Raw genomic sequence first — 12145 nt, forward strand, 5'->3', positions numbered from 1 at the left:
TGACTGCTGAAGGTCGAATGGCATGAATCCAAGAGCGCACGAGTCCCTCCCTGCTCATTTTAGCGGATAAATCAGACAGTTAAACAGCATGAGGACCCGTTATGATTGATTCATTCATACAGTGAAAAGTCAGCATGGGCAGACTGGGTGACAAAAAACAAAAACAGAAATATCACCACTCAGTTGTATGCCTCTGCTTACCGGTCAAGCTGCACTTACAGTTTCCATCCATGTCTGTGAAAGCACTGATGCTTCACACGTTTCCACCGGCAGCGCTCAGCACACTTTCAAGATTAGTGTCAAACTCCGTATCTGACCACATTTCCCCTTCTGTTTCTGAGTTATGACATGGAATGACCAGAAAACTGTTTTTGCATAATACAGTATTATGTCACAGTTGACCTTTGACCCCTTAGATATTAATAAATAAATGTCAGAACATCATCATTATATCCTATTTAATTTCCTATTGTGAAAACTGAGTGAATGAATTCTTGAGATATGGCCAAAAACATGTTTTATGAGGTCACTGCGACCTTGACCTTTAACCACCAGATTCTAATCAGTTTATTCCTAATTCCAAGTGGACGTTTGTGCCAAATTTGAGGACATTCCCTAAAGGCCATCTTCATGAGAATATATTGGATGCAAGGTCACCATGACCTTGACCACCAAAATCTGATCAGCTCATCTTTGAGTCCACTTGGATGTTTCCCTCAAGGTGTTCTTGAGATATCATGTTCATAAGAATGAGACAGACAAGGACACAGTGACCTTCACCTTTGACCACCAAAATCTAATCAGTTCATTCTTGAGTGTAAGTGGATGTTCATGCCAAATTTGAAGAAATTACCTCATGGTGTTCTTGAGATATCGCGTTCATAAAAATGGTCTGGACCAAAAATCTAATGCCTAAAACATGGGCAGACATAAAAAAACAAGACAGAAAATACAAATGCAGCTGTTTTTTTTTCAAACACTGTATTTTTTCCATCTCCACGTAACCATCAAAATGACATGTTTAGAGTTTAGAATGTTTTATTATAGTTTATTGTGATAGCATTTTCATTTTTTCTTTTTTTTAAGTTTTCTTTTTTCCAAAGAACAAACACAGCAAATAACGTTTGAGGGGGAGGAGGAGGAGAGGCAGGAAGTGCGAGAGAGGAGGGTCACATAGATAAGATAGCGAGATCAATCCATTGATAGATAGATAGATAGATGCATCAGGTTTGGCTTGATCCTCCCCCTGTAAACCCCTCTGGGCTCCACACACACGCACACACACACACTACATTTTGCTTTACAAAGAATAATCATCATCGGAATAAGATTAATAACTGTCTGAATATATCTAGGAATAAAAAAAGAGAGAGAAAAATAAGAGGAACACACTGCTGAGGAGATTCACTCGCACTGCTGTGAAACCCAAAAACTCCCTACAGTTATACTGTTAGCCTGGCGAGAAAACAGCTAGGTTAGATGAACAGAAATATATATGAATGCATCGTCGACGTATGCATGCATATAATGTGTGCAGGCTGGGTGTGTGTGCGCATGGAGGGGATGGGAAGAAACAATGTTAACATGTGGGTTTGGATTGATTTCAAATGCCCCAATTCAGACACAGAATACAAACTAGGCCTGTTCCTACGACTACACATATCTCTCTAAGTGTGCATCTATGCATGTGTAATGCATCGTCAACTTTAGTTAGTGGTAAAACGCCTCTCTGCAGGTAAGGGGGTCACTTTGATTCATTTTAGCAGCTGTCCAAATCTCTCAGGGGGGACTGGAGTTAAGGCAGGCAGCTGATTCCAAGACAAATTATAGGGGCTTTGTTGATTCTTTTCCATTTTTTTTCCCGACAAAACACAGGTAAACACAATAATTTGGCATTTAAAATACAGAGCTAATGTTACCACACAGTCTGAGAGAGACAGAAAGAAGAGAGAAGAAGTGGGGATGAGAGGGGAGGGATGAACGATTAAGTAATTGAAGCAGTAAAATATGATCATAACAGTAAAACGGTGCCTATTACATCAGGGGATCTCAAAGCAAAAAAACATTGCAGCAGTCATCGATCAAGCTCTAAACAGTATACATTATATATCTGCCGGCTAATTCTTGGTGGAAATCCTAGCTTGCTTAAAAGGGAGATGCCTTGACATTTTCAATTGGAGTCTGTTCTCCACCAGGGACTTTGAATGCCTCCACGCGGCCCTGTTAACAGCCTGTTATCATTCATACTTGTCATTTAAAAGAAAGGGCACCACCGACCTGAATGTGACAGAACGCCTCAGTGCCTTTGGGTTTAAATGAGTTGTTTAAAATGCTAAAAAGCTGCTTCAAGGTCCAGTAGGGTCTGGTCTATATCAAGCCCCAGGTTAAAAAAAAAAGACAACAACAAGACGCCAAGTTTCACCTTGAACGGCCAAAAAAAGCTACAGAAACCTAAAGAGCCATATATACACAGAAATGTGCCCGATAAATATAGTTAACAAAAAAAAGTCTTGATTTTGAATCTATTTTCCTTTTTTTACTTCTTTACTTCATAATGGCTGCTCTCAACATCCCTTAACGTTTCTATAACTTTCCTCCTTTTCCGTCATTCCCAAAAGGATCCATGTTCACACTTAACAGTTTGGTCTTTTTATTCTCTCTCCCGACAATTTAAAAAACTTTAAGCCACAACCAGTTTGTAGTGTTCGTTAAATACAACTGCAAGTCAACAAAAAAAGGACACAAAGACAAAGAGAGAGAACAAAAATAATAGCGTGATGAAAAATAGGGAAAGAAAGCACAAAATAACATAATAATTTGCACTTTGTTTTTATGGACAGAAGATACAGAGTGACTCGGATGCCTCCTAAACCCTCACAAACCGACATACTGGAATACCTACATCGTCCCTATACACACAGGCACAGCATGCAAACTGACTCGACATGTAGGAACATGTCCTGCTATCAATGTGCTGTCTTTTTCTTTAAAACATGTACAGATGTGTGTATAGACACAACACAGCACGTGGTTTATTCCATACAGTCAGTTGTTGAGGGTTTCTTTATCTCTACCAACGACCTCACTGTTACTGAAGACATAGCTTTAATTTTTAGGATTCTGAGGTACTTAGAATATCCCAACAACACCCTCATAAATTAAAAGGTGCGTGAATTCGACCACTGGAACAGAATTTTTCACATTCCAGCAGGTTTTGTTTTTTAAAAATGAAAAGATAAAAATCTGTTTGTCTGACCAAAAAAAAAAATGAACTGCAAAACTTGAGAAGTTGGTGGCTAAACCTGCAGGTGAAGCTGACTCCATCCTTGTAAGACTGTGGGAAGTCAGGTTGATTTACAGGGACACAACCCTCCCAGACCCTTAGGTCATGGTCAAGGGACTGAGGAAAGACATGGCTGAGAGACAGAGAGAGAAAAGGACAGAGAGGGAGAGATGGATGGATGAAAGAATGGAGATAGAGAGAATGGGAAAGAGAGAGAGAGAGAGGTTAACAAACTGTTAGTGAGCCTGGACAGTTCTGTAGAAACGCAAGGGGGGATCAGAGAGGGCGAGGAGGAGGAGAAGGGTCGGGGTTGAAGGAGGAGGAGGTGTGTTTTGGGGCTTCAGCAGCAGCCCCCTCCAGCCTGTTGGCCTCCCTGGCTACCAGTCAGTGTGGAGTTGGTGGTAGGATGCTGGGGTCCAATCTTAATACCATTAGCCTGTGTGAAGACATAGACAACAAAACCAGAAAATAAATGAGTGACGGGAAAACAAAGTCTGCAACAATGTTCTTTGAGTAATCACATCATGACAGTCAGAAAGCGACATAACGTGGTGTTTAGGCGGTGTCAGACCCGGTTTTACAGACTTGTAGACGTAGACATGCAAATTTACGCTGTTGACCACTAGCACACTGTAAAGTTGGCTAGCCGAGTGGCTAAGGCACAGAAACTGAGAAAAAACCCCAGTTATGCAGTCCAGGTGTATTTATTTACAAGTGAAAGATGCCAATTTTGTGCAGCAATAAGTACAGTGCAAGTATGGTTAAAAAAAAACAAACAAAAAAAAAACTGAAGAAAAACAAAACTTGAAAAAAGAAGAAACACCAAAATGCAAAACTGAGAAACAAAGGAAACAAGGCACCTTCCCCCTGGAAACTCTTCAGGGAGCCAGTTCAGGAGCCAATTCAGTACGCTTATATGCTTTCGGTAGTTCGAAGTCTAAACAGAGCAGCTCAATTACAACAAAGACGGAACTGTTAAAAAACAATTAGTTTTTTCCTTCCTTTCTTTAAAAATAAATTGTAATATTTCATACAAATACAAGTCCCTGTGTCTTCCTTAAACATACATTCAGTGTACTTTTATACATGATGACCATGATGAAAAAAAAATCTAAGCGCTTTCTCCTCAGGCCACCTGACAATGACAAACAGGAGTAATAATGACTATGTGAAGTCATGCTACGCTTATACTACAGCACAGACATCTATAAGCACGCTTAATTAAATTATTAATGGTAGTTGCTATGCAGCGTGTGAGTGTGAATCTTACTTTACTGGGCACAGGCTAATCCTGTGATGACCCCCCTTTTTGTAGATGAACCTTGAGGAGCAGTAATCTTGCTCTGATGCCCATCGCCGATGCATCAGTCTGGACTGTGAAAGGCTGTTTGTAGCCAGGGCTTTTCAGAATGTGCTCCTTGCCCAGAGTGTCTTTCAGGGTCTGGAGGGCATCCTCACTTTCTGCCATCCACAGCATCCTGTTGGGCTGATTCTTCATGGTGAGGTTTATGAGGGGCATGGGAATAGTTAAGAAGCCTGGTGTCAAATAACTGTACCAGCCAGCCAGGCCCATGACAGACTTCACCTGAGACTTAGTAGAGAGACTCGCAGCTTTCACCTTACCACATTGTGGTTGGATTACCCTCTTCTCCAGCACAAAAACCAAACCCAGACACTGGGTCTCTTGCTTGGCCAGGGAGCACTTGTCATGATAGATGGTCAGGCCTGGCTTTTGGATTTTGGGCAACATCGCTTGTTGATGCTCTTCCCATGGGCCGCTGAACACCCCAACGTTGTCAAGGTAGGCTGCCGCAAACAGCTCTGTGCCTGCCGGGACCTTGTCTATCAACCTTTGGAAAGTAGCAGGGACACCATGAAGATCAAAGGAAAGGACAGTGAACTGTAAATATCCAAAGGGTGTTCTAGAAGCTGTGATTTCTCTACTTTCTGGGGTAGAGGGGACCTGCAAGTAGCCCTTGTAAAGGTCAAGAGTGCTGATGTAGCTTGAACCCCAAATCCTCTCCACCGGATCTGTGATATTCAGCATGGGATACAAGTCCAGTCTACTGACCCCATTTGCTTTCCTTAAGTCCAAACAGAACATCAAGGTTCTATATTTCTTGGGGACCAAGGTGAATGGGTTAATCCACTTTCTTGAGGATGTCTTAACAACCTCCAGATCCTTCATCACCTCTAGCTCCCTCTTCAACATTAGCAATAGGCATTCTGGGACCTTGTAGACAGGCAGGGGAAGGGGCTTGGGATCCTTTAAGGTAATTTGGTGGTAGATGTGTAGTGACTCAGGGACTACTGCTGCTTGCCTTGCTTTGGAATGTGCAACAGTACCACAAAATCTTTCCCTGCTTTCATGGATGAGGTCATACAGGGCTGGCAGATCCGTCCCTAGAAGGATGGAATAGGGCAATTCTGGGACAACCCCAACTTTCATGAGGTAAATCTTTCCTTTAGCCTTAATGTAAACTTCAGCTGTGGGGGCCTGTTCCTTATGTCCATGGACACAGATGACAGGGACTGTTTCCCCTTCACTCCACAACTCCCTATGAAGAAGGTGAGACTGAACAAGGGACTGTGAACAACCAGTGTCTAAAAGGGCTGTGTTGCGTATACCATTGAGCTGCACAGTGATCAGAGGGAAGTCTACCTGCTCTTCAGAGGGAACAATAAACTCAGGTCTAGGAACATAGCAGAGACTGGTAGCTTTGTGTTTCCTCTTGGGGCAAACTGGACCTGTATGGCCTGCCTCACCACAGGTGTAACAGACAACCTGTGCCTTGTTGCCTCGCTGAGCTTTGCTTCTTGTGTTGTCCTGAAACAGTGTGTTGCTTGGTCTAGGCTGGCTAGGAGAGACTGAACCTCTCCCCTTAACCTTTCCCTCAGACTTATCCTTCCCTTGGTGCGGTCCAGCGAAATGGTAAATCCCTGGACCCTTGTGTGCAATGAGATAGACGTCAACCAGCTCTGCAGCCTCTGCTGCTGTTGCAGGATCGCGCTCTCTGACCCACGTCTTCAACTCTGGAGAGAGGACCCTCAGGTACTGCTCGAGGACCATCTTCTCTAAGATTTCCTCTTTGCTGGCAACATCAAAATTTACCCACTTGCAGAACAAGTCCTTGAGGCGGGTATACAGCTCCTGAGGGGACTCGTCTGCTGACGTGTCTGGGGCACGGAAGCGCTGGCGGTAAGTGTCTCTGTTGACATCATACTTCTTTAAAACTGCTTCTTTCAGTTTGTCATAATCTTGAGTGTGGGCTGGGTCCATAGCTAGAAAAGCACTTCTTGCTTTACCCGTAAGTGAGGGAATTAGTCGGATAGACCAGTCCTGTTGTGGCCAATTGTAAACTGTTGCCAATCTTTCGAAAGTTGTGAGAAAATGTTCAATATCGTCTGAGTCCTCCAACCTCATCAGCTTTGGTTCTTCCACAGTCACTGTGCTTGATACAAATGCTTGCAGCTGTGACCTGGTTGCCTCCATGTCCAATTGCAGCTGGGTAATCTGGCTGTTGAGGAAACTGAGCTTCAGCTTGAGCCCAGCATTCTCTTTCTCTTGCTTCTTTTCACTCTCCATCTGAGACCGCATGAAGGTGTCAAAAATCTTGACTAGGTTGGAAAAACTTGCCTCAAGGGAAGTGGTTGTGTCCACTATGGACTGGAAGCCTCTCTCTGGATCTCCCCCTGTAGCCCCCTCTTCCTTTGGAGCCTCAGTTTGCTTTCGTAACAACTGCTGATGCGACTGCTGTGTTTTTGGAGGAAGCTTGGACGGATTTTTTCTTCTGATATGACTTGATAGGTCGGCTAGGCGGCTAAAGCACAAAAACTGAGAAAAAGACCCAATTATGCAGTCCGGATGTATTTATTAAAAAGAGAAAACCGACAACTCCATGCAGAAATATGTTTAGTGCAGGCCTGATAGAAATAAAATAAAATAAAAAATGAAAATTATTTAAAAGTTATAACTTTTGTTGGCCCACCTCCCGACTTTACAAACAGGGATAATGGTGACTATGTCATAAATCATGCATTATGTATACTAAAAGTACAAAAACAATTCCTAATGTGAATCACTTTATTTTTATTATGGATTATAACAAGGGTAGGGGGCCACGCAGTAACTTGTAAGGGGCCAGATTTGGCCTGTGGGCCTTAAGTTGGGTATCTCTGCTTTAGATTGTTATTTTTGTGTAATTTGTTTGATTGTTAGTCTTCAAAACAATAAACGTAATTAAACTCAGGTGTGCATTTGTCATGTCAAGAAAAAAATGCTACTACCCAAAACAATTATAATATATTATAATAATCACTCACTAAATGAAAACAATGTTAAAGAATGAGTGTGTCATTGTGTTCATGGTGAGATTATCATTGCAAAGCGCCTACAGGGGCTCCCATTAGATCACATCATAGAGGAAGCAACAGGTGCTGCTGCGTTGCACAAAGGCAAAGGAAACACCAGCAGCACTCAAGGACACAAGGCAAAAAAAGAAAGAAAAGCACTTATAAAAGAAGCGAAACAGAGAGAGAGGCAGGCAGGTGGGTGGTAGAGAGACACAGCTCTTTCATCTCTCTCATCCCTTCAACTGGAGCTCTGTTTCTCTCTCCCTCTGTACTGCTCACTTTCCCTCTCTGTGTTTCATCATCTCTCTCTCTCTCTCTCTCTCTCTCTCTGTGGCTCGCTCTTTCCCTCTGTATATATTTATCTCTCTCCCTCTCAGCGTAACTCCCCCTCCTACACTCAGTAGCAGTAGTGCCTCTGGGAAACACTGTATGCCTTTAAATCACATTTATTGAGCTAAGGCCATGTGTGTGTGTGTGTGAGTAAGTGTGTGTGAGTATTTTCTCATAGTGGCTGCCAACATTTCTGGTGGGGCTTCCCTCGCTCTCTCTCAGCCAGTCAGCTGATGTGGTTTGGCTGGCCGGCCTGCCTTCACTCTGTCTTATACTGTTACTAATAACAAAAACACTGGCTGGCTGGCGAACTGCAGTCCTGTCTGACTAACGCTTGGACTTGCCGGCTGGCTGGCTGAAGGGCCAGATACACTCCCAAACAGACATGAACAAACACAGAGGGCAGGCACACTGTTCTGTTTATATACTACATTGGCTGCCTGCATTCACGGACATGTTCACACATGTTTGTTGGGACATATGGGCCGCGTGTGCACGCTGCACGAGGATGGTCTGTGTGGACCGTGACATCATTTATAGCAAGATTTATGACGTGATTGTGAGTTTTCACAAAGAGTACATCCAAATTAAAGGCCACATTAGCTTTGCCTTGCTCCACACCTCTGAATCACTTCCCACACCTCACATTTGTTCAGTGATCTAAACAGCTGTTACCTCACCATCAAACACTTTTCATTTACACTTGACAGAAACATAATGAAACTCGCCCAAAACATCTTGGTTACTTTTGCTTGTAATCTAGTTAGTATGTCCACTGATCCAACAATCACCTGCTCCTTCTGGTCGAAATAAATCTAAAATTCGCCAAATTAGATGTAAAAAAAAAGAAAAAGTGCCTGCTGGCCACCAGCTGTTTACAGTCCTGTAACTCCACCACTAGATTTTGCTTTCAGCTCAGTTGCCTGTTCCACCAGTAGAAACATGAGACGGAGCTGTGGTGGTGTGCGCTGTGCACTACATACAATGATTTTAATAGAATCAAGAGTGCCTGTATTTATGACAATACTGAAAAACATACCTTCAAGATTTGGTACCCAGGTAAACCATAACACTGTGATACTGCACAAGCCTGGTTCACATGTGGTAGGAGCGGCAGCAAGTGCTCTATTGATGTCATAATGAGTACTTGAGTACTCATGCCCATCTATAGAATGGACATAAATCTTCATTTTTGAATTATTTTTTCCCAGTTGTCCTCCTAATCCGGTGTTTTTCTGACCGAAAAAGGTGTCCTCAGAGCAGATCAACTCTGACAACACCAACTGTGCATTTGGAATGAAGGAAACTGAGTTTTTGGAAAACACTCAAATGCATCTGGGTAGTCGGGTGCTGTGCAGCAGTAAAGTTAAGAACACAGCTTTCTAACTTGATCACTGGTTTTAAATCAGTACAGCTGATCACACAGCGCAGGGATTGTCGGTAATCTGGATTCATTTTGTCAGACATCAATCATAAGACAGTCATTTGATCAACATCTCCGTGCGGCAGCGCAGGAACCAGTTTGCCTGTTTTACAGAAGCATTGTGAGCACTAATTTATGATTGTTCAGTTGCTTGATACTGGAGAAGTGTTTAATGAAGGCTGAGATGTTTCCAGACGTTACCTGTGAATGAACGACAAAGACATGATTCTGCCTTTTTCCATGTGTTTAACCCTGTGAAATCTGAGAAACTTGGCTGGATTTCTTTCAAACACATGGAACAAAAGCAATGAGCAACTTAATAGGAAATTACCCAAATATTAGCAAGATATTAGTTAACTACAGCAAAAGTGAAAATTAGCACAAAAAAAGAGGTAACCCCCCCAAAAAACAAAACAAAGCAGGAAATTACATAAACTGTAAAAATAAAATAAAAATAGTAAATAGACATAAAAACATAAATATATACTTTTTTCCCCTGTAACTTAATCTAATAAATAATTGTACTGATTATGAATATACATTGCAGGACATTATTCCTTGTTTCCTTTTTTTTTGGATAATGTTCTCATAATCTCTCTTTTTTTGGCCAATTTTCAGGTACTTTTTTTGTTGCAATTTGCAGGACATTTTTTAAATTGCTGATTGCCTTTTTTTAAGGAAATCAAATAAATTTGTTCTGGTTTCAAAGGTTAAAATGCCTGTGAACTGTGTCTGGACAAATTATAAGAAAACTGATGTCGATCTAGGAATTAAAGCATTAAACCTTATCGTGTTGATCAAGATCTTTATGAAAACGGCAATGTGGATCCACTCCACTTTCATGCAAAAACTACGATTTTGGTGTTTGCAATTTTAATATGAAAGTATTATGACTAACACTTGCTGACAAGTGCATACTTGCTGGCAGGCTTGGAGCCTTGACTTTCCTGCCCGGATAACTTGTTCCACTGAGAAGATAACCATCTGGCCGACTGGATCGCAAACTTACTGACTGGCTGGATAGGAAGCTTACAGACTGAAGACTGACTGGCTGGGTGTTTGTTTTCTTGCCGAATGACTGAGACCTTGTGGGATGTGAGGAATTTATGAGCTGGCAAGATGCCAAGAGAGGGAGAGAGAGGGGGGAGAGAGAGAGAGAGAGAGAGAGAGAGAGAGAGAGAGAGAGAGAGAGAGAGCTGAAGAGTGAAGAAAGAGCGAGTGGAAAATAGAGCAGGGGAGAGGAGGAACGCAGGGAGTTTTGCTTGGCTGGAGTCAAAGGAAGCAGAGAAGAGGGTGCCCCCCTTCTTTTTGAGGAGAGAGCGAGCGTGGCAAACCACACACACTGCTGGAAAACTACACTAAGCAGAAAGAGGAGAGGAAAATAGGAGAACAAAGACTGGAAGAGACAGGAAGACAGCCTTATTAAAGAAGTACAAGAATGGAGAGGTTTGAGGAGGTTAACCGTGTGTCTCACCTCATTGTTGATATCAAACACTCCCTCCTGAATCTTCTCATAGATCTCCTTGGCTGTGTTGATGAAAGCCTGAGACAGAGACAGGAAGTGAGACAGACACAGAAGAGAGAGAAAGAGAGAGAGAGATTCATATTTGTGTGTTGACTCTTGTAAATGAGACTGCTTGGCTCTTATGAAAATGATTTTTACAAAAAGACACACATCATTAGGAATGTAAAACAGATTCAATACAAGTTCTGAAGGTCAATGCAACCAGACTCCAACTACTAAATATTTCTTGCTAACATGACTTTGCTTTCTTTTTAGCAGGAAATTGTAATCGATCACAGGAAACTATCATTCTCAGTGTCAAAATCATGCCTGAGGGTGTCAATGGATGTGTTAAATCTCAGGGTTTCCCCACATGTTCATTATTTGTGACTGCATGCCACAATTAAAACATCTGCCGCCAAGTATTGTTTGTAGATATCTGAAGCTGGACCATTCATAAGGAACACTGTTAGAATACATACAGTATTTTGTTTGTTTGTTGATTATACCACACTCTCGAAACGCAGAGCATATTCTGGGCACATATGGAGCAGCAGAACAGCAGGGGCAGTGGGAGTGAAACTGAACTGTTCATTATGCTGGGTTTAAAAGTTAGCTTTAACTCGGCTCCACACACAACTACTGAAAGTACTACGAGCAACACAGACGTTAAGAAAAAAGTGGAATTAAGCTCCCTGATGACTGATATCTCCAGGAACCGTCTCTTAGTGTTTGTGTGTCAAGGGTATAAACTCGAGAGCAACTGGGATCAACTTGTAGTGCAGTTTGTGTAATACGACATCAAACACACCTCAGTCTATGGAGGAACAATGTAACACCAACAGCCCACACACACACGCACACATACACACACAACTCTGTCAGGCAAAGAAGAAGCAGAAGAAGTGTGTTTCTTAAGCAGAGTCATTAAAGAACTGAAAATATGTCCTGAACTTCTATCTGACACCCGGTCTGAAAATAGACATAGGAGCCCAAGGGTGCTCTCTGGTGCACTCTGTCCTGTTCACTCCTGTCCTCTTTCCTTCCTTCAACACATCACTGCACCCCTTGTTCCTGCACAGCTCTCTGCGTTTCCTTTTCTTGAATTTCTCAGAAATATTAAGTGTGTAGGGCCAAGGAGAAAATGAAAAGAGGAAACACAAAACTGAGAAGCTAAAACATGTATGAGAGTGGAGAGACAATATTTAGGGTAAGGAAAGAATGAAGCAAGTATACTCAACTTGCTTTGCTT

At 42.2% G+C, this 12145-nt stretch overlaps 1 protein-coding gene across 1 annotated transcript in view; it reads right to left on the reverse strand.

Moving 5' to 3' along the window:
- Positions 1-1020: 1020 nt before the first annotated feature.
- The window catches only part of rab2a (RAB2A, member RAS oncogene family), a 34265-nt gene continuing 23140 nt past the window's right edge, over positions 1021-12145 (reverse strand). The window contains exons 7-8 of the mRNA XM_042497080.2: positions 10864-10932; positions 1021-3719 (exon numbers count right to left, since the gene is read on the reverse strand). Coding sequence (XP_042353014.1) covers positions 3624-3719; positions 10864-10932 — 165 coding nt within the window. The 3' untranslated portion in view covers positions 1021-3623. The remainder of the gene's footprint in view (positions 3720-10863; positions 10933-12145) is intronic.

This window comes from Plectropomus leopardus, chromosome 12 (assembly GCF_026936395.1).
Source record: "Plectropomus leopardus strain MGB_pleo_1.0 chromosome 12, ASM2693639v1, whole genome shotgun sequence".
In the NCBI taxonomy this organism is placed as follows: Eukaryota; Metazoa; Chordata; class Actinopteri; order Perciformes; family Serranidae; genus Plectropomus; species Plectropomus leopardus.